General features: G+C 37.7%; 1 protein-coding gene and 1 non-coding gene across 2 annotated transcripts in view; one reads left to right on the plus strand and one right to left on the minus strand.

Annotated features, from left to right (window-relative positions):
* Nucleotides 1-21,061, plus strand: part of USP13 (ubiquitin specific peptidase 13) — a 79,314-nt gene that overhangs the window by 1,005 nt on the left and 57,248 nt on the right. Inside the window, exons 2-4 of the mRNA XM_015588528.2 lie at nt 4,551-4,676; nt 10,562-10,622; nt 18,377-18,498. Coding sequence (XP_015444014.1) covers nt 4,551-4,676; nt 10,562-10,622; nt 18,377-18,498 — 309 coding nt within the window. The remainder of the gene's footprint in view (nt 1-4,550; nt 4,677-10,561; nt 10,623-18,376; nt 18,499-21,061) is intronic.
* On the minus strand, nt 1,396-1,570 carry LOC112479072. Its single transcript, XR_003046040.1, has one exon. It is a non-coding gene; the product is annotated as a small nucleolar RNA SNORA81 (small nucleolar RNA).

The following is a 21,061-nucleotide window of genomic DNA, read 5'->3' on the forward strand; positions in this document are numbered from 1 at the left end:
CAACCTGGTCCTTCAGGACAATAGCTTGGTCCACCCCAGACCAGGCATGGAGGTAATGGGAGGTGAGGGAGGCTGTGGGCCCCAAAGTCAAGAACTTAAATAAATCCAAAATCATTGATCACATTCCAGTTTCATTTCAGGTCTTCATCAATGTATGGACTTCCCTTCCTCTCTGCCCTTTCCTCCTGTCATCAGCATGTGTTCTTTGTTCATGAATATTATTTTTCTATGGATATTGTACATAATTCTATACATATTTTCTGTACACATTACACACAACTTATAAATTTGTCATTTTAAATAACGTTATAGTATTTTGTTGTGTTTATATATCCACAGGTTCTTAGCTCCTTTATTTGGGACCATTGTTACTTTTTCCTATTATAAATAGTGCATCTGTGAATATTTTTGTACAAATTAGAGTTTTCTTTCCTCTTTCTTTTGGGTTCTTGAAGTCTGTACCCAGAGGAGAAATACTGTATCAAAGGGTCACAGTTTTATTGCTCTGTGGAAAGACAGAATCGATTTATATTGTGGGAGCAGATAAACAAGTTTTCTCTGTGACTTGAGGTTGTGTAATTTTAATACTTTTTTGCTAGTATATGTCAGTAGACATATACTCACCTTGAGATAGTTTTAATGTGTTTGCTTCAGGAGATAGAGAAGATGTCATGATTTGATTTTAATGTTTTCTCACAGTTAAAACTAAACAATCTTAAAAATTCTTACCAAGTTGAACCTGAATGTTGACATTTGTAATTTTATCAATTTTACATAGTTTGGATATGCTTTTCTTCATTATACTTTACATATTTACCCAATCCGTTATATTTGGTTTTCTATTTGTTTCATTATATTTTGTGGTATAAAACTTGTTCATTAGTGTTTATATGTTAATATTTTTATACTTAACTATACCATCTCTTTTGTGTTTTTGTATTTTCTTGGCCAGAAGTTATTTTCCCCTTCATAAGTGGGATAAATATGTTATTCTGCTCTTTTCTAGTTTTTAAAATGCTATCTCTTGTGTCTCTTTGGACCTTATCACAGTGTTTGTTATAAGATGTGGATCTAGGTTAATTTTCTTCTATACTGATGTTTAACTGCACCAGTAACTTTTATTAGCGATTTTCCTCTCATTTTTGTGTTTCTTGCGGTTTGACATATATTAAGCAGTTATCATAGAATGAATATCCTTTTGGACTCTCCATTGTTATGTTACCATTTAAAAAAAAATTAACCCAATATATATGAATTTCATTTATAATCTATTTTAATAAATCACCATGACTTGATAAAAGTATTATTTTGTATTCTTCTTATTCTTTAAGTTACATTTCACTGTCAGTTGGTGCAGTTCTCTAAACCTGCCTGATTTAAAAAATTTTATTTTTATTTTTTTACACCAAATCTTAAGCAAAGGACACTGGACATTAGAAGGCGGTCCACTCCAGTCCTTACAGTCTAGTTCAGTTACTTTTCTTCTTGTGTGTGCTCTGCTGGCATTTTCACAAAAACCAAGATGTGATCCTAGTTTCTGCAGTTTTAGCATTGTGCTTGTACAGAAGGTCCTGCCTGATTTCTTGGCTGCACTTGTGGCAAGTGCTGTATGGTGATTTTTGTGGGAGTATTGCTGGTAAATTTGAGGATGAGGTTGAGAGTTCAAAAACTCTTAAAAGTCAATTATCTTAGCTTGTATCCCATGTGATAAACCATTCTCTGTGCTTCGGTCGCAAAGGAATTGAGAGAGATTTGTCAGCATAGAGTTGTCATCATTAGTGAAAGAAGCTGGACATGGCATGGAGTATTGACTTTGTGAAAGTGTCTTATGGGATCAATATTTAGACATTAATAAGACAAGAGGGAAGAAAGTGATCATTAGGCTGGGTTTTTTGTTTGTTCTATATGGGGTAGCTTTTAAAGTGTTTTCTGTCTCAGTGTGTCCTGAATTTTTAGAATTACTAGCCAATTCTCTGGATGGTGCTCCATCTCAGAGTTACTAGTGGAGGGGCATATGCTGCTTCAGAGGTCAGCCCATGTCTCTCTGATGGAAGATGCCTGGGGATATTTCTAATAGAATCTTTCTCTATGTGTGGCCATTTGTCTGTGAGTGCCAAAGCACTTTTCTCTTTGATTATGGACTTTGTGACTATATCAAGTGATTCTAGAAATTGAGAACAAATGTTTGGTATATTAAATTTTTATCAAATTCCCTAATAAGTCAAAAACTCTTGGCAATGAAGTAGTAAAGACTTTATGATTATTTTAGTGATTATAGACTTTTGTATTATATAGCTATTCTATATTTTTCTTCAAAACATTTCTTTGAATCTGAACTTAAACGTTTTTCTTTTTCTGCTTGCTAATTTTTTGGTTCTCCCACTAGTTGCCTAATATTTGTTAGGCCCAAATGTGTGGCTGTCAGACTCACCCTACTCTTCCTTCTGCTTGTTTCCTCCAATTATAAATTTATTGAGATAATGGTAGATACATGTAGCATACGGAACTTTTAGCTTACAATAAATAATTACCAATGTTTATGTAGTGCTTTACAGCACAAAATGTATTTCATAGCCTTTGAACTTCATGAAATCCTGTGAGGTGAGGATTATAGGTACAGCCATGTTCATAGAAGAAGATACTGAAGATCAGAGACTGTGTGACAACTTGTCTTAGGCCACAGAGCTAATTAGTAGTAGTTCAGGTCCTCTGGTTATAAATCTCATATTTTCCCCAGTATTTCTTCTGGTTTGCATTCTTTTTGATCAATTACATTTTATTGGAAAAGAATGGAAGTGTTGTTATTCTTTTTAAATCACATGTAGTGCTCAATTTAATAGGCTTAATGAATAACTGACCATTATAATGATGAAATATTTTTTCTTAAGGGTTATGACAATGCAAAAGAACATGTTTATCTAAAAAATCTTTTGAAAATATTTAACTAATTTATTGAGCAAATGAATGTAATGTGTTGCCTCTAGTTGAAGACCTTTCCTAATTTTATTCAAATGATCTCATTAAAGGGGAAAAAGTTATCCAGAAGCTATATAATTCTGATCTTTTTGTATGCTATTTTATAGTCAAGTTTAAGAAATTTTATTTGTTTGTTGCCAGAATATAAAATTGAAATTGGTTTTTGTCTATTTACCTTGCTAAATTCACAAATTAGTTCTACTAGTTATTTTTAGTAGTTTGTAGATTCCTTAGGATTTTCCATTTAGACTATAATGTCATCAGCAAACTGAGAGCATTTTACTTCCTTCTTTGAGATTTTTATGTCTTTTTCTTGCCTTATGCAATGTATATGCTACAGTAAGAGGCACATATTTTAACTAACGCTGTTACAGTCTTCTCATTGTGTCTGACTTATAAACCACAGTTACAATGTTGGACAGTTTTATTAGAAATTAAAAAAATAAACAATCTTGAGTTATTAGAACTTTAAAAATTGTTTTTCATATCAGTATCTGTTTTAATATTGTAATTTTGTGCTCTACTGGAGTGCAACGTGAGGAATTTTGATAGATGTCTGTTGGCAGTTCTGACAGGCATTTAAGTAACTTTTTTTTTTTTTCAGTTTGGAGTGAGGAGTCTTACAGGAGCTTAATAAATATCCACTTGCAGTGATGCCTAATTTTAGATGCTAAGTTTACAGAGAAGCATGTTAGGCAGAGTCAAAGGAGCGATGAGATTGGGATGGAAAATCTGGTATCTAAAATGTGAACAATATTTTCGGTTGTTCATTGTAGCAGTATGTCTGTAATTAAATAATATTTGAAATACTGCATAGAGGGATAAAGAGAAATAGATTCAAATTTAACTCTGACACTTCCAAGCTGTGTGAACTTGGGCAAGTGACTTATCCATAGTTTTCTCAAAAACTGTAAAATGGAAATAAAAAGAAGCAGTTTGTAGTGTTGTTCGGATTAGAGATAATATATGTAAAGCACCTGGCACGTACTAGGCATGCAATAAATATGTAGCTATGATTATTATAGGGCTTTATCCTTTAGTATCTACTTATTAAGGTATTATTTATATATTGTTATAATATATTAACGTGTACCATCAAATATCATGCGTCACCAAAGGGAGAGAACAATATCTTTAAAGAAACTCGTCCTGCTAAAAGGATATAAAAACTTTGTTCCTGGAAACATACACTGACAAATGAGGATGAATGCTGATAAACCACTACAGTGATGGTATTTGGATCATTTGCCAGCTTTCTTCTGTCCCTTATCATCATTTACCCCAGTTTGGAGAGTCAGACAAACATGTTTACTTCCCTGGGGGCCTGAGTACCTCGCCTGTCAGTGAGACTGCTCAGTTGTCCAGGAGCACCTGGAACTCAGGGGTGGGGCGGACACTGCCGCTGTGGGTGGCTGTGGAGCCCTTGGAGGGTCACTGCAGATGACTGTGACAGCCAGGTGGCCTTTGCCACGCTTTGTCTTCATTATTTGTCTCCCTTCCCCTTCCCTTTCTCTATATCTAGACTACTTGGGTAGGCGTCCTTGGCTAATGTGTAACCTGTCTCTTTCTTCTAGAATTCAGAAGGTGGACTCTATGTATGCATGAACACATTTTTGGCCTTTGGAAGGGAACATGTTGAAAGACATTTTCGAAAAACTGGACAGAGTGTATACATGCACCTGAAAAGACATGTGCGAGAGGTGAGAGATACACTTTTGGAGAACTGGCCTTGATATGTTTCTTGTAATGTTGTCTTAGTGTGTTTATCACATGGAGATTTTACTATGCCTACATAACTTCTGCTTCTCTTTGATGATGAGAAATAAATACAGGGTCGTTTGTAGAAATTCATACACTTCTCTAAACCTTATTTTAACCAGTTTTATCTTTCTCTTCCTCTAAACCTCTGATTGGGGTTAAGAAGACAAGTTGATTGAAAAAAATTAAATAAAAATTATAGAAAAGTACATAAAATCATGCCAGGAGCACTCATGAATCCAAAAATCAGATATAAAAACTATTTGGATATTTTCATTTCAGACTTTTTTTATTTTTATTTTGGTGAAAGAACTTTCCTGAAAGTTCAAGTCCTTTTTGTTTCCCTCACTCCCCAGAAGTAATCATGGATGTGAATTTGTTGTTTCTCATTCATATGCATGTCATTATATTTTATTTACATTGAAGTATTCATGACCAATATATAGAATGACTATATGTTTTAAAGATGTAGATAAATACTGTTATCCATAATTCTGTGTTAAGCTTTCCCTTTCAACATTGTTTTTGAAATCTATGTTGTGATGCATTTGGATGTACTTAATTCAATTTAATAGTTGTTTGGTATTCCATTTTATGAGTACCTCATTTCTATTATTCTGTTCTGCTACTGATGAACATTTAGATTGTTTATTTATTTTTTTTCTTTTTTGCTTCATAACAATGCAACAATTAACATTTGTTTCCATTTCTCCTGGGGATACAAAGATTTCTTTAGGAAGTATATCTAGAAGTGCTAATGCCGGCTGTGGGTATGCTTATCTTAATTTTTATTAGATATTGCCAAATTCTTCCTTAGAGTGGTTGCACCAATTTATACTGCTATCTGCAGTGACTGTGAACTCCTGTTTTCCCACAGCCTCGCCAGCGTTTGGTCAGACTTTTGATTTTTGCCAATATAACGGTTGTGAAGTGGCATCTAAATATTTGGCATTTCCTTCCGTGAGGGTTGAAAATCTTTATGTTTATTGGCCATTCTGGTTTTCTCTTCTCTGAGTTGCCTATTTATATTTTTGGCCTATCTCTCTATGGGTTTTATCTTTTTCTTAAAAGTTTTAGTTCTTTTTACATTGTGGATACAAAAACTTTTTACTACTTTTATTAATTATTTTATAGAACAGAAGTTCTGAATTTTGATCTAGTTAGATTTACTAAACTTTTGAAAATGAATTGCGCTTTTTGTATCTTGTCTAAGAAATAGTTTCCCAACTGAAGGTCATAATGATATTTCTTCTAATACTTTAATTTTTTTTAGAAGTGCATGTGTGTGTATGTTAACATTTTAGGTCTTTAATCCATCTATAATTTATTTTGTATTTGTGTGAAGTGTGGGAATCTACTTTTTATTTCCCATATTGATAACCAATTGTCCTGCTATTACTAGAGTTGTGCAGTTTTTCCTAGTGATTTAGAATGCCATCTTTTTTATGTTTTAACTTGTTCTTCATACTTGGGTCTGTTGGGGGTTCAGTTCTTTTCTGTTGATCTTATTTTTCTGCATTGGTGTGACGAAACTTGATATCTGGTAGAGCAAGCACTGTTTCCATGTTAACTTTTTTCCCAGAACTTTCCTGAATTTAGAAACTTATTTTTCTCTATAGATTTTGGAATCAGTTTATCTAGTTTAAAAAATCCTGTTGAATTATGATCATGGTCACGATGAATTTGTAGATTAATTTATAATCTATATCATTGTATAAGCAGGGACGTTTGTCTGTTTTGTTCACTTCTGTGTCCTCAGCACTTAACAATGCCCAGCACATAGTAAGTGCTTCATATATATTTATTGAATTTAATGTGGCATACCTTTCTATTTATTCAGATCTCCATCTATCTTTTATTTTTTAAGCATTTTAATTAGTTATTGATGATGTTTGGGGATGTTATTAATTTTCAAATGTCGATTTTGTATTTAGCAACACTGTTCAACTTTCACTTTAGTCCGAATAGTTTGTAGTCTGTCTTCTAAATCGTCAATGCTGATTTGAAGTTCATCTAATCTCTCACCCTAGCCCACCTAATATGTTCTCTGTTTAAATTTTGGACAGTGGAGAGAGTAGGAGAAAGAAGAAGAAGAAAGTCCAGGAGATCAGATAAGCCATAAACCCAATGATTAGCTTTAAAATAATCTAATTTGGCCTAATATTATATGATTTACATTTACTGCTGTTAGGTGGGATACAGCAATTCTTATGAAGTCTGCTTTGTCCCACGTATGCGTTAGTAGTGTTAGGTGGGAGAAAAATGAAATTGAGGCCCAGAGACTTGAAATAACTCGCTGTGGTCACAAAGCTAGTGGCAGAATTGTAAAATGCTGGCCAACTTGTACAGTGAGCTCTACCTCTGAAATTTTGAGATAAATATTTTACTCTTTGACTACAACCCTTTCTCACTTTAGCTCTTTCAGTCATTTATTCTGATTTTGATCTGTTGTTCTGCCTCCTTGAGACCTCCAGAGCTGTGACTTGTCCAGGCAGCCATTTCCCCTGTTTGTTCAGCCTGCTTCTCAGAGTCAATGACTTTAAACATTCTCTTCACCAATACCTTCAACTGACTTCATCTCCTTGTCTTGCCTCCTTAGCCACCCTCCAGAATTCCAGCCTGTCTTCTTGTTAGTAGCATCCTCTGCTTTCATGCACACACTGCTAGGAATCCCCCGCTGCCCTGGGGTTTGGGACCGTGTCACATTCTTGGCCTTCCCCCGTCCACTGCTTAGCACACCTAGTTTATACCCTCTCTCACTCCGGATTTTGAATGCTTTCCTCTAGCCTTTACCAGGACCTCCCTCATGGTTCTCAGAAAATGTTTTGACTTGCCTTTTCCAGAGAAAATAGAGACCCCCCGGACAGCAACTTCCTGAACTCCTTTCTTGCTTCCTGGGAACTCACCTGCATCCAGTTCCTTCCTCTCAGCAGCAAGCTCTGTTCTCTTTGTCCTCATGGTCCTGGGAAACCTGCTTCCTCATTTACTCCACCCCTTCTAGCATCTCCAACCTCTCCCTCTTCTGGCTTATTTGTCTCACCTTAAAAGAGAATGCACCACAAAAGCTGTCTCTCTAATTTGTGTCCCTTTTTAGTCACCCCACCCTTCAATTAAAGCTTCTTTAAGAACTCTTCTACTTTCCTTATCTCTTCTAAACCTCCCTTTAAGTTTAGCATTGCAGTCCAAGTGATTTTCCTGCTAATCCACTACAGCTGCCGAGGTGGTCAGTGACCTCTTGGTTGCACACTTGGTGGATCTGTTTTAGCCCTGATTTTTCTTGACTTTTTGAGTGTTCGAACTTGTTTTCCTTTTGAAAGGAACCACTCTTCCCCTGCCTTCTTGGGCACCATTCTTTCCTCACTTTCCTCCTGCCCTTCAGACCACCCTTTCTCACTTTCACCAGCATCACTTTCTTCATTTAGCCCTTGACTATTGGCATTTCCAAGGATGGCATCTGACCCTCTTGTCTTCTTTCTCTGAAAGCTGATCTTCCCCTTCAGTGTCATCCGGATCTTTGTTTAACCATCTCTGGACTGGTGAAATCCAAATCAGTCTCTCTCCGGAGCTGAAGGTCTGCCCCTTCGCCTCTGACCTTTTTCCAGTCGAACATCTCATAGGTACTCCATGCTGAGTGCGTCCAGACTGACTGAGTTGTCTGTCTTTTTTCTCAGAGTTGTCCTTTGTCTTGAATTCTGAAGACCTAGACATCCTTTGGATTTTGCTTTTATTCCATAACTGGCTGGTGACAAAGTGTTGTTGTCTGGGGCTCCCAAAATAGCTCTGAAATCCATCCTGTCCTCTCCATCCCTGCCGTTATTATCTGAGTACTCATCCCACAAAAGGACTAGCCTATCTCCTTTTTCCCGCTTGGTTTACTTCCTTCAAATTTGCTGCATTCAGTCTCACCCAGTCTGCCTGCTGTACCCAGAGTGATCTTTCAAAATGCACAGATCTGTTCATCTGTGGCACACTGAAGCTTAAAGCTCTGATGTCTCTCCCTTTATTTCAGGATGAAGTCCAAACTCTTTTGTATGTGGTTACAAGGCCCTTCATGATCTGGCCCATGTCGCTTTTTGAACCCTCACTCTTAAATCCACCAGTTTTGTGCTCCAGACATAGCAAACCACTTCTTTCTGGAACACATCGTGATTTCGTGCCTTCGTACTTGTTTTCTTTGTCTGGGATGTCCTGCTTCTATCTCCACTCCTTTTTGACTTGTTGCATTTCCTACAATCAGCATATCCATCCATCCATCATCCTTCCGACAAATATTTGCTGAGCAGCTACTATATGCTAGGTTTGCTGCTCTTCTTATGTGACTGGCCTTGGCCACACCCGCCACCCCAGAAGAACTCTCATTTCCTCCTTATGATAGGATTGGACCATTACTGGACTCTGTTGTGCTATTTGTTTGCATATAAGTTCCCCAACTATGTTGGTGGACTCCTCAAGGGATAGAGCATGTCTTCATTCACTTTGCAGCCTGAGTGCCAGCACAGAGCCTGACACATGGGTAGAATCATGTTTGCTAACTGAGGAGATCTGGTTCCATGAATGCTGTTGATTTCTAGTGGTGACCAATGCAGGTACAGAGGTGATGGTCCTTAGAAGGAAGACCTATTTTTTTTTTTCCTGAGAGGAAGTAGATCTAATTCAAGCCTAAGGTATAAATCTCACATCAGCTGAGCCTCATGTTCTAGCAGGTCTTCATGTAGCTCATCTCCTTTTTCCCTCCACCATTGGGCAGGAATGGAGAGGACAATGAGGTTAGAATAGTTAAAAGGATGCCATATACTTCTGTAGAGAGATTTCAAGTGACTGCCAGGATTGTTAAAATTGCCTTTGGTACAGGTTTATTTTATCCCTTTTTGAGGCAAATAAGTGGAGGAGAGAGGAACAGAGGCACTGAGACCATGAAGGAGAAGGATTCTAAGAGAGGTGACATGAATTTGGCATTAGTATTTGGAGAGACAGGTTCTTGAGCTAAAGTGTTCAATAATTTTCACATTCCTAAGATGTGAACTGTAAACTTATAGTAGAAACTATAAAAATGTAATGTGAGAAGCACACAGATGAGTCAGCCTTCAATGCTGAATGATAAAATGTGGGAAAGGAGACTTGGGACTAATAAGACAAACCAAAGAAACAGCAAGACCTGATGCTGCCATAACATGTGACCATGTGAAAAGTTGCTAGGGTTTGAGTCTCACCCTGTAGTGTGCTGGAAACGTGCTCTCTTCTATCAGCTGAAAGAACGTACAATGTGGAAATGTTGTTTTGGCCATTGGAAACAAACATTTTTATAATCCTATTTGAGAGTAAAATTTTTTGTGTAGATCGACCAGAATATCAGTGACTATGTATCAATTTTTATTGACTCTTTCAACAATTGTGGGCATGCCCAGGGCCAACCACCAGGGACCCAGTAGGTAGTAGGGGAAAAAGAGCCTCCCTCCCCTCCTGGAGCTGCCACCGTCTTTCCAGAGTAGCTAGCTCCAGCATTGGGTGTGGACTCCAGCCTCTTGGGAGAAAGTGCCGATTTGAAGTTGAAGCATCTACTTCACTTTGATGCCTGCTTCCACTTTCCTTTCCAGAAGTGCTTTCTTTATAACGGTGAAAATAATCAGGTGGAACAATAGCATTGTCCTTCACTTACCTCCATTGACCTGGGGCAAGTTCCTGTTTATCCTTCAGTCACTAATCCAAGTTGAATATTTCCTCTGGACTTTTATAAAAACTGAGAACCTCTGAGATGTACTCTTCCCCCACCCCCCCGATTGCCTGTTCCATATGCTGCATTTTTAACAATTTCTTGTTTTCTTTTCAGAAGGTAAAAGGGGCATCTGGTGGAGCTTTACCAAAAAGAAGGAATTCCAAGATTTTTTTAGGTAATGTACATACTTATCAGTAGCGTGCCAGATTCTGTGTGTGTGTACACTCATGTGTGAGTGTGCATGGGTGTGTTTTGGAGTAATAGGTTTGTTTATTGCTCTATGATGTAAGGACGATCGCAACCAATTTAACTTGAGATATTCTGCCTCTATTTTGTGTTTACCTTTAGTTGTGAAAGATGTTTTTAGCACTCTTAGTCGGGTTAGTGTTTTGAAGCAATTATACTTACAGTGACTGGAGAGTAATTGCAATTCTGCTTCTGTCTCTTTTTTCACTACCTTTAAAGAAGAGATAGTTTTTCCATTTTTATTTTTTTAGTATCAGCCAAACTACAGGCTTTATTCAGATTTCACCATTTTTTTTTTACTAATGTCTTTTTTTGCTCTAGAATCCCATGTTGCATTTAGTTGTTTTGATTCCTTAATCCTGTCCAATCTATGATAGTTCCTCACTCTTTTTTTTTGTCTTTAACAATTGTGACACTTTTAAAGAGTACCGGTCAGTTATTTTATAGAATGTACCTCAATTTGGGTTGGTGTGATGTTTCCTCATAATAAGTCTGAGGTTTTGCATTTTCGGCAAGAATACCACAGAGCGGTGGGCCCTCCTCAGTGTATGATGTCAGGGGGCATTATTATGCTGTGTCTTCATATTAGTGATGTTAACCTTGATCACTTGTTAGGGAGTGTCTGCTGGGTTTCTCCACTGTAAAGTTACAGTATGGTTAATAAATGTCTTGGAAGCGATACTATGCTAATACCTTATTTCTCCTCAAAGTTTTGTCTGCTACTTTTATTATCCATCAGTGGATCTTGCCTGCAGTGTTTATACTGTGGTGTTTGAGTAGCAGTGATTTTCTGTTTCCCTCATTCAGAAGAGCTAGTTTTGCTTATGCAAATGAGTACTGGTTTCTGTATCATGTTATCATGATCATATTTCATACGAAACTTCTGATGTGGTTTTCCCAGGAGAAAAAGTAGTTGGATAATGTTTGACTAAGCACCTTTAAATCCTTAAATGCCTGGGATTATTGTTTGAAAGGAATTTCAAAATTGTTTGTATATTATGATTTTATTTTGGTAAAAATTTGTACACATATATGTGTATATATATATCTGCATGCATATCTATTATGTATGTACATGTACATATACATGACTGAGAGTCTGATAGAATATGCTTCAAATCTTTAATAGTAGTTCTTTCCTGGTGGTGGAATTGAGGTGACTTTTATTTTCTTCTTTTTGCATATCCGTTTTTAACTTTTTCCATAACAAACATATGCTACTGTTGTAATAAAAAGGCACATTCATTATTTGAAAAGTGAAGCCATTGGAAACAGTCATGGAACTCAGCTGGCTTCCTGCTTTGATTCTCCACCTTCTCCTTTAACCTTTGTTAACCTTTTCCTCAAAAGACTTTGAGGTATGATTTCTCTAGTGATTATTTTGGTAATAGACGATGTTGTCATGTAACTGTTTTAAGAAATTAATCCAGAGGTAAGCACTGAGGTTCCGTGCTTCACACAGTGTGAGTGGACCCCTTCCGTTGCTCCCTGAGAGCACTAACCCACCATTTCATTTGAGCAGGATGTGTTCTACAGGCTGCTCTCAATGTTCGCTGAACATGACATATCTCAGAAAACCACAGGGTGTGCCTAAAACTCACAGCCCAGCAAAAATGTCGTATTTAGACTGTACCAGTTTTTGAAAAAATTAAATTTGAGCCTCATTAGCACTCTAGGGCGTGTCCCAGTCCATTTCTCTCTATTGTGTTATACCCAGATGCTTCATGAGTTTATATTGGCTCCTTCACGAATTCATATTAGCTACTTCATCCCAGTAAGAATTTGGTTTTGCAAATTGTGATTTACAGGCCCCTCAACTGATGCTTCATATCTCCCAGTAGCAGGTACTTTTCTCCTGTCAACCTGATCACAGCTGATTTCAAGTTGATGTGGCCTGTTAATTAACTTTGGTGGAGGACTATATGAAAACATTAGGCTTATATGACAGAAAACTTAAAATATTGGTGACCTTAAATAAGATAGATGTTTATTTCTCTCTCCTGTAGAGGATATGAGGAAAGAGCAAGTCCAGGCTGATGGGATGGCCTCATGTTCTGTCAGGATGTAGAGTTTTCCCATGTTTCTACTTCACCCTCTATCCTGGCTTACAATGATTGGCTCAACAGTCACATTGAAACCATTGAATCATTCAGTTATGACCTTCAGTATTCATTTCATAAGGGAAACTAGGCCATTAGCTTGTGCTGAATGGCTTACCCAAGTCTCCTGAGCACCATCCTGCCCTCAACAGTCAGGTCAACATCCAGGTCATCATTTGGTGACTTGCGATTTCTAACTTCATGGTTTCTTCATGGTCCAGAATGGCTGCTGGAACTCCGCTTATCACGCCCTAGATCTGGGAAGTAGGGAAGACTAAGGGGGAGGATGAAATTTAATCTCCCAGTGGAGTCAGTTTCCTCTTGTCAGCCTTCTCACAGATCCTTGAGCAACACTTCAGTTTACATTTCTCTGGTCAGAACTTGGTCATATGGCCACACCATGTGCTACTCAGGAGACTGGAAAGTAAATTCTGTTAACTGGCTTTATTGAATAAAGTCTGTTATTAAGGAAGAAGGAGAGAATGGATACCTGGAGGCAGCTAGTAGCCTAAAAAAAACTTTCCCTAAAAGAGACACTGGGATTGTTTCTTCATGAAGAGGAAGAGAACTCAGAACACTCTTGCAGTCTTTTTTGCTTCTTTAACTAGAAAGTACTTTTTCATTGTTATCGAAATGTAGTCATGCTGTCCCTTCTTTCCTTTCATAGAACAGATGTAGCTGATTAATGCTTTCTCCTGGATAGAAACCCCCTGCCTATTCACTTGATGACTTGTGAATAATTCCTCTTCCACTGGCTCAGCAGTCACATTGAAACCATTGAATCATTCAGTTATGACCTTCAATATTGATTTCGTAAGGGAAACTGAGGCCATTAGCTTGTTCTGAATGGCTTACCCAAGTCTCCTGAGCACCATCTGCCCTCAACAGTCAAGTCACTCTTTTTCCCGCTTACCTTGATGTTCATTCTAGTGAAATCACAGTTAAGGATCTTTCCCTCTAGTTTTTGCTGATAATTTTTTTTATCAACATGACAGTTATGGGTAACTTTTGAATCATTTAAATTTTATACTTCTTTTTGCATTTAGAATTTAAAAATATTTTTTGAATATATAACACGTGGACAAAGCTTAAAATTGCAAAAGTAAGTTTCTTTTTCTCCCTTCCCTGTCTTTCAGCTCCTTTGTTAGTCTCCTCTGAGACAAATACATCCTTATATATCTTGTATGTTTTTCCAAGGATAGTCTTTACGTATGCCATGCTTTTAGATATTTTTCTGTAGGCAATGGCGAGCCATTAACACTCTGGTTCTCAAACTGTGCTCTAAGGCACCCAGGGTGCTGCAGTGAACTCACAGTCTTCAAGGGAACACAGTGATGCTAGAACATTGCATGAAGCATTAGCTCATATAGTTTTACTATTAGAGTATCCTATATTACTTTTGATAACTTCCTCTCTTTGTGAAGCTGTTTTTTTGGTGGTTTCTATGGTAAAAGGCAAGAACCATGTAAAAATAAATGTGGAACAGGAAAAAGGGAGGCAATGTCCAGTCCGACTCAAAGAGAAGTTGTGCAGAGCCCAACAGGTGCACACATTCTATTAGTAAGGAATTGTGGTTATTTAAGAATGAAATAAAAAGTATTTTTTTTTTCCAATTTAGATGTATTATTTTTTAAAAAATGGTTCCTAAGTAGTCAGGACATAAATACTTAAGCTGTTGGGACCTAACTACTAAATAAATAGAACTGCCAGGCATCCTTTTTGGCTTCCGGCTGCTGTGTAGAAATTGCTGGGATGCTTCAGGGCGCTGTGACCCAAGACCATGTGGGCAGCTCTGTGTGAATGTTTCAAGCTAGAAAAGGACACTATTAGGTTGTCTTTTAGAAAGATAACTTAAAACAATATGACAGATTGTGAAATTTGGTAATCAGCTGATATGAAATGTATTGTTTTATGAGATAGGAGGAGAGAAGAGGGGATGGAAGAGAGTTCAGGATCTTCAAGGAAATACTTCAGGACTTCTGACATGATTCTGGCCTAATCTCATATATTTTTTACAATAAAGCTATGAATGTGTATAGTTGTATAAATAACTGCTAACGGATCTCAAAAACATATATCATATCTTTGATATGTCATAAAAATGGTGTTAAGTAGTCATATTTTTATTAAGTACCCCTACCCCCAATGTTCATAAATCAGAGTGAATGAGTTAGGGTCTTGTGTGTCTGAAGAGAGACCTCAGCCTCAGACTGCTTAAATTCCACTTTTTTGGCTTTAGCCCTGGCATTCATAGTAGATGGGAAATAGATCGAAAACAGAACAGTTGTGGAAAGTTCCAGGAACGTATCTGTTCGGAAATCTCACTTGTGCCTATAATAACCAGCGGTTCCAGCGAACTCCATTTTGCCCTTCATTCTGAAGCAGGTCGTGGAACAGGGTCTGGGCTCAAGGGGTGTTCCTCCCGTAACTTCTTTTGAAGGTAATGGTTGGTCAGATTTCACAGCGTTGAAACAGCCATACTGCTCACCTCCAGCACACAAATTAAGGTCAACATGATCAGGCCAAGAGAATTCCGAAGTGGGCAGCAGAGCCCTGGCTTTCCTTAGCGCTCCATTCCTCCACTGTGCTGCTTCGTAGGTTAGGAAAGTTTGCTGCTTGGAACTGGGTGTGGTCCAGCCACATCTCCCAGGAATCTGAGAGGATCATTGAAGTAGAGTTGGGGAAGAAGTATTTAAAAAACATTTTTTTTTTTTTAAACTTAAAGAAGGAGCTCATCCAGTTACAATGGAGAGTGACCGATGGGAAAATTTGGGGGTCCCAGTCCTAGCAGTCCCTAGCGTATGGTTATTTGTAGGTTCCTCAACTAGACATTTTTGGGGTGGTGAGATTCTAATTAGAGAAATTTTGGAATTATAGATTTATACTTATGATTGTAGGGCCATATATATGTTCTGGAGAAAACTTAGATTTGTCCTTAAAATCAGAGTATAGGTTACCTCTGCTGACTTTCCCTAATTTGGATTAAGATATTTGGGAAAGATGAAGGTCTTTTTCCATTCCATTGAGTTAAAAATAAAAGTAAACCATAAGAAGCCCAACGAAGTTCTGCTTTTTTTGCACGACAGCAGTCTTGCTTCTTTTAAAACACTATCAAGTTACTAATTAGAAAAAAAAAATCCAAAACCATAACGACCCTTTTGATGCTCTTGCTTTGCTGTTGTCCTTAGCACATTGGGTTTTTAACATTCTGAAGTCTCCTTTCACAGACATTTGCTGAGTGTGTGGTGTGTGCTGGATATTGTACAGGGGCTGGAGATATGGGAAGTGAATAACTACCTGCTTCCTGCTCTTAGAGTTTACAATGAAGAAGCATTCGATTCGAAGTTCATATCTTCTCCACATTCAGATCACATAGCAGAGCCCCATGTCATATCATGGTCTTTCTGAAACTTACTTCAGGATTGCCTGGAAGCTGAGGCAGCCACAGGGATGGGAAGGCCCTTTTGATTGTGTTGTGAGGAGTGTGGAGAAGATGATGATGATGTTGGCGATGGTAATGGCAGCTACTGTCTATGGATCCCCTAACATCTGCCTGGTCTGATACTAGGTGCCTTAAAACTTTATCTTGTTTAATCCTCTCAACAATCTTGTGGGGCTAGATAATATTATCCACAGCGTACACATTATGAAAGTGAACTTAAAAGAACTTGGCCGGTGTTACATAGCTTGTAAGTGTTAGAGTGGGATTTTTTTGGACTTACGTTATTGTTGTCTTTGGCTAGGTAAGATTTGAATAGTATTACATGAGTATATTTTCTGTGGAAAAGAGACACCTAGATAATATGTCGTATAAGCCGAATCTGTACATGAAAACAAAAAATTTGTACTTTGCTTACTTAAAATTGTTATATACAATAATAAAGAAAAATTTAAGAATAGAGAAAAGTTCACCCACTCACTATTTTCATTTGTTCGGATTTCCTTCTAGTTCTTATCTATAAGCATAAATTCTACGAAGTTGTCTTTACAATGAAGATGAATTTTGTATTTTTAGCATTAACATAGCATAAACATTTCCATGTTTCTAGATAGTCAAATAAATATGATTTAAATAATATTCTATTGAATTGAACACCATTTTCATTGAACATTTAGGTTCTGTTTTTTTCATTATAGATATTGGGGCATTTAAATTTTTATGACACCTAAAGTATCTTTCTTTAAGTAAATGCCTTCAGTGGCTTTTTAAACTCTTAGAATCTCCTTTAACATTGTCTTTTGTCAAACTAACCACTTATAGCTATCTAAGAATAGTTTTGTTTCTATATTTCTGCATTTCCGATTCTTATTATTTAGTGTCTTTCATTGAAATGTTTAGACGTGTTTTAGCCGTATCTCATTTTCCACTTAAAACTGCCTTCCTTTGAGAATTCAAGAGCAGTGCTATACACAGAAAGAGACTAGTTTTTTGGTTGGGGGCAAACAACAAGGCAATGACAGAATCTAGATCCTTTGGTTTTCAGCTGGCTGCTTCATCTAGTAAAATATCTTTCTCCTATCTGCAGAGCCCATGTTTGTGTACCTGTTTATGTGTGGGTTTGTGTGTGAGAGTGGAATATGGTTTAGTACCTCTTTGTCACCATAGTTCCAAACATCTAAATATACAAACATGATCTGGGATGCTGGCATCATGTGAACATGAGGCTGAAATGTCCATGTAAATATTATGACAAGATATTTGCTTGAGCCTCCACCTAACCTTTACCAGAGATTAGCCAAGCAAAGAGGCAATGACTTGATAGATAATGTCCCAGAGGACCTCATCTTTCTTACTGAAAATTCTTCACAGACTGAGGACAACTGGACATTTATATTACCTGGTTTCACCCCCTCTGGTTTACTATGCAATATCTCAAATAGCCTTTAGAGGGGGAGGAGGAGTGAGAGGGGGAGAGAGAGAAAGAAGGAAATTGAAATTTTATTCTTAAATAATAGCTAGCATTATTGACTACCTATTCTGTGCCAGGTCTCTTTCTACAGTGCCTTATTGATTCTGCATATAAAGTGTGGGAGATAAGTGTTACTATCTCCATTGTACAAATGAGGGAACTAAATTAAAGAGTGTGACTTGTAACATTAAGTTTGGAGCCAGAAGTAACATTAAGTTTGGAGCCAGAACTGCACCTAAGTTTATCTACTCTCAAAGCCATGCACTTTCTTCCGTATTACAGTGTTGTGAAAAACATTCCAACCCATTCTTGTGAAATCAGGAACCAGGTATCCAGCCAACCATAATGAATAGTCTGGTCCTTTAAACATCTTTAAGAGTTGGATATATGGCACATACATATGTCTATTTTAACTGTAAAGCTGTATGATATGACTCAGTCTTCTTTATACGTTTGTCACTTATAAATAAGTATTCATAACTTAGGCAAGGCAGAAAGGCCTTTTGCTCCCGATTTGGGGCAGGTGGGTGGTCGTGTCCGAGGAGAAAGTCTTGTAAATGTTACACCCTTGGTTTGTCATCCCTGTGGACTTCTTGCTTTCCCAGTGAGTGCTGCCTTAGTGTGTGGAATGTTCTTTCTTCATGTCTTGTTCTTTGTTTTTGTTTTCTCCTCAGATCTAGATACTGATGACGATTTAAATAGCGACGATTATGAATATGAAGATGAAGCCAAACTTGTTATATTCCCAGACCACTATGAAATAGCACTACCAAATATTGAGGAGTTACCTGCCCTGGTCAGTGAGTGTGCACGGCTGCTAGCTAGATGCGCGTGACTCTCTGTGTCAGGTGTGTGTGCGTGTGTGGTGTGTGTGCACTGGGGGGTGGGGAGGGGAAGGCGGGTTGAATGAGAGAAGAGGAGAAGAATGAGCTCGAACATAAGCATATCGCTTCTTCTCTGTGAAAGGGCTTGCAGGGTTACATTTCAGTAGCTTTAGGCCAATTACCCTCCGCTCCCTGTTACTGCCGGTGCTGTTTGGGCTTCTATGCTCCCTAGGCTGTCCTCCTCCAGGCGGGCTGGCTTCTTGCTGCCTGTGACTCACCATCTGTTGCTTAGATTTTCATCCTGTGCCCCTGAGGTGTGCAGGGGCCGTTGCAGAGGGGCTGTCTTCTGATCAGAGGAGTGACTATTTTTATGTCTTCTGCATGTTGGCCTTCCACGTAAGATTTTGTTTGGGGAAAAAATAAGAGTCCCATTGCTGAAACAACAGCAACACGTTATAAAAATAACCAAACGTTTACAAATCAGGGGTCTGCAGGAACTCTGGTAATGCAAACCTACTTTTCAGTTTCGTTCCTCATGAGGTCTAAGACTCTTTTCTAGGTTTTAGAATTTAGTTCATTTTTGTAGAGTGACTGTCATCTTCCCAAACAACTTGAAGCTGGGGGTGGCAGTGGTGGTGGGAAGCAGCCGGGTTCTATTTCACTTCAATTCTCGAATCCCAGAAATGGGCTCAGAGTTCCTACGGGGACCCTAACTATTTTTCCCGTTCTTTCCTCATTTCATGTATTGTGTCGGCCACTCCACCCTTCTTTCCTTTGCTGTCTTCCCTTTCTTACCCTCTTTTCCAGTGTATTTAGCCTGAGTTCTCAGAACCTGGCCACGGATGGCAGTGGAGTCAGGGGTCAGGGTCGATTTGAGTGTGGACATGCCAGTTCATTTTTTTTTCCCTTCTCAAACTCTGCCAGAACCAAAGCCAGATCTTTAGGTCCCAGAGTCTTCAGTACTTTGGGTGACTCTCTCTCAGCTACCTGTTCACTTGCCCCTGCCATGAGGGGACATTTGTGCTTGGGGTCCCCAGGTCATTAGGGGCCAGGTTTCTACAATTCAACCTCTTTTGCCCCTGACTTACTTTATCCCTAAATATAAGACCATAGAAGTGAAAATGTTCTGTATTTAGGTATTATAGCTTTTTCATCTCATTATTAGGTGTAACATATCTTTTTTAGTACTAAGTGCACACCTTCAGCAGTGCATACAGAATTAAATTACCTCTGCTTTCTCCAATTCCCTGTGTTGACCCATATGGCTGTAACCAAGGATAAAAATACAGGAGTGGACGAAATGGTCTTGCCTCATCTCATTACCTGATACTATATACTAAAGCTTATATCTCAGTAATACTGAGAGTTTTCATTGCCCTTGTTTAATATAACTCTTAGGTCTGCTGTCAGAAAAGAAGCACGTTGTGAATAAATGTCATGAGAAATGATTTTTCTCTTATTTACTTATAAAGAAAAAGTCTTTATGTGAAAAGTTGACAAAAAAGTTTTTAAATGCTTTTAATTTTTCCTATATTTCAGAACATAATTTGAAGTGCGAATACTTTTATTTAAAAGTGCAGTGACATAGAAATCTGAATCCAGAAATATATATGATAGTTTTTAATAAAGAGTCTTTTAGAATTAAGAAATTCTTTAAGAATGAAAAAAAAAAAAAGAATTATTAGGAAGGAGAGATTGAAAGAAAAGCCTGGATTTATCTGGTGGTAATCAATAGGTTTTATCTCTATAAAAAAAAAGGATAGTTACTATATTTTATTTCATGTTTTTGCTACATTTTTGGTGTTTCATAATTCTCTTTTTAAAATTTTAAGTAACAAAAATTATTGTGCTCAGAATCACTCAACCAGGTGACTCTTCCTTCATCTCTTGGGCATCTTAGCACAGAAAAAATTCAGTTTCAGGTAGTTACTCTTTAAATTCTACCAAAAAGTTAAACCACCACTTAGCAACGTGGGGTTCACAGAGACATAGCATTTGGGGCTCAGTAGGGATCTTACAATCTGGAATCCAGTGCTTCATTTTAAACATCAGGAACTCAGGCAGTGGTGGTGTGTATAAATGGTTGGCAACTGACTTCCTGAGGGAAAAGTCCTGCTTTGTTTGCTAATTTCTGTGGTGTAAATACCACCACCATGGCTGGTTTCAGGCTAACAGCATGATGGCACTGAATGCAGTGTTGGGAAGAGACACGCAGTAGCCTACCATTATACAGAATTCCCACCATTTATATAACACAGATGTAAATAACTGAGATATAGTAAAACAATTGCAAAGCATTTTTAATGTTCGTTACCTTTGAAAATATATTTTATTCAATGGTAGGTTTACAGAATTTAATTTTTAGTAATGGCTGTGTTTAACAACCGTATTGTAGAATTTCTTAATATTTAACAATCAAATCTGTGAACCAGTTTGAGCTAGTTCTAGAACCCCATTGAACTTGAGGCCTACAGAGACTTAGAGTGGAGCCAGGACCAGTAACAAGGTCTCTCCCTTCACTCCAGATAACAAATC

The sequence above is a fragment of the Pteropus alecto genome, unplaced genomic scaffold (genome assembly GCF_000325575.1).
Source record: "Pteropus alecto unplaced genomic scaffold, ASM32557v1 scaffold33, whole genome shotgun sequence".
In the NCBI taxonomy this organism is placed as follows: Eukaryota; Metazoa; Chordata; class Mammalia; order Chiroptera; family Pteropodidae; genus Pteropus; species Pteropus alecto.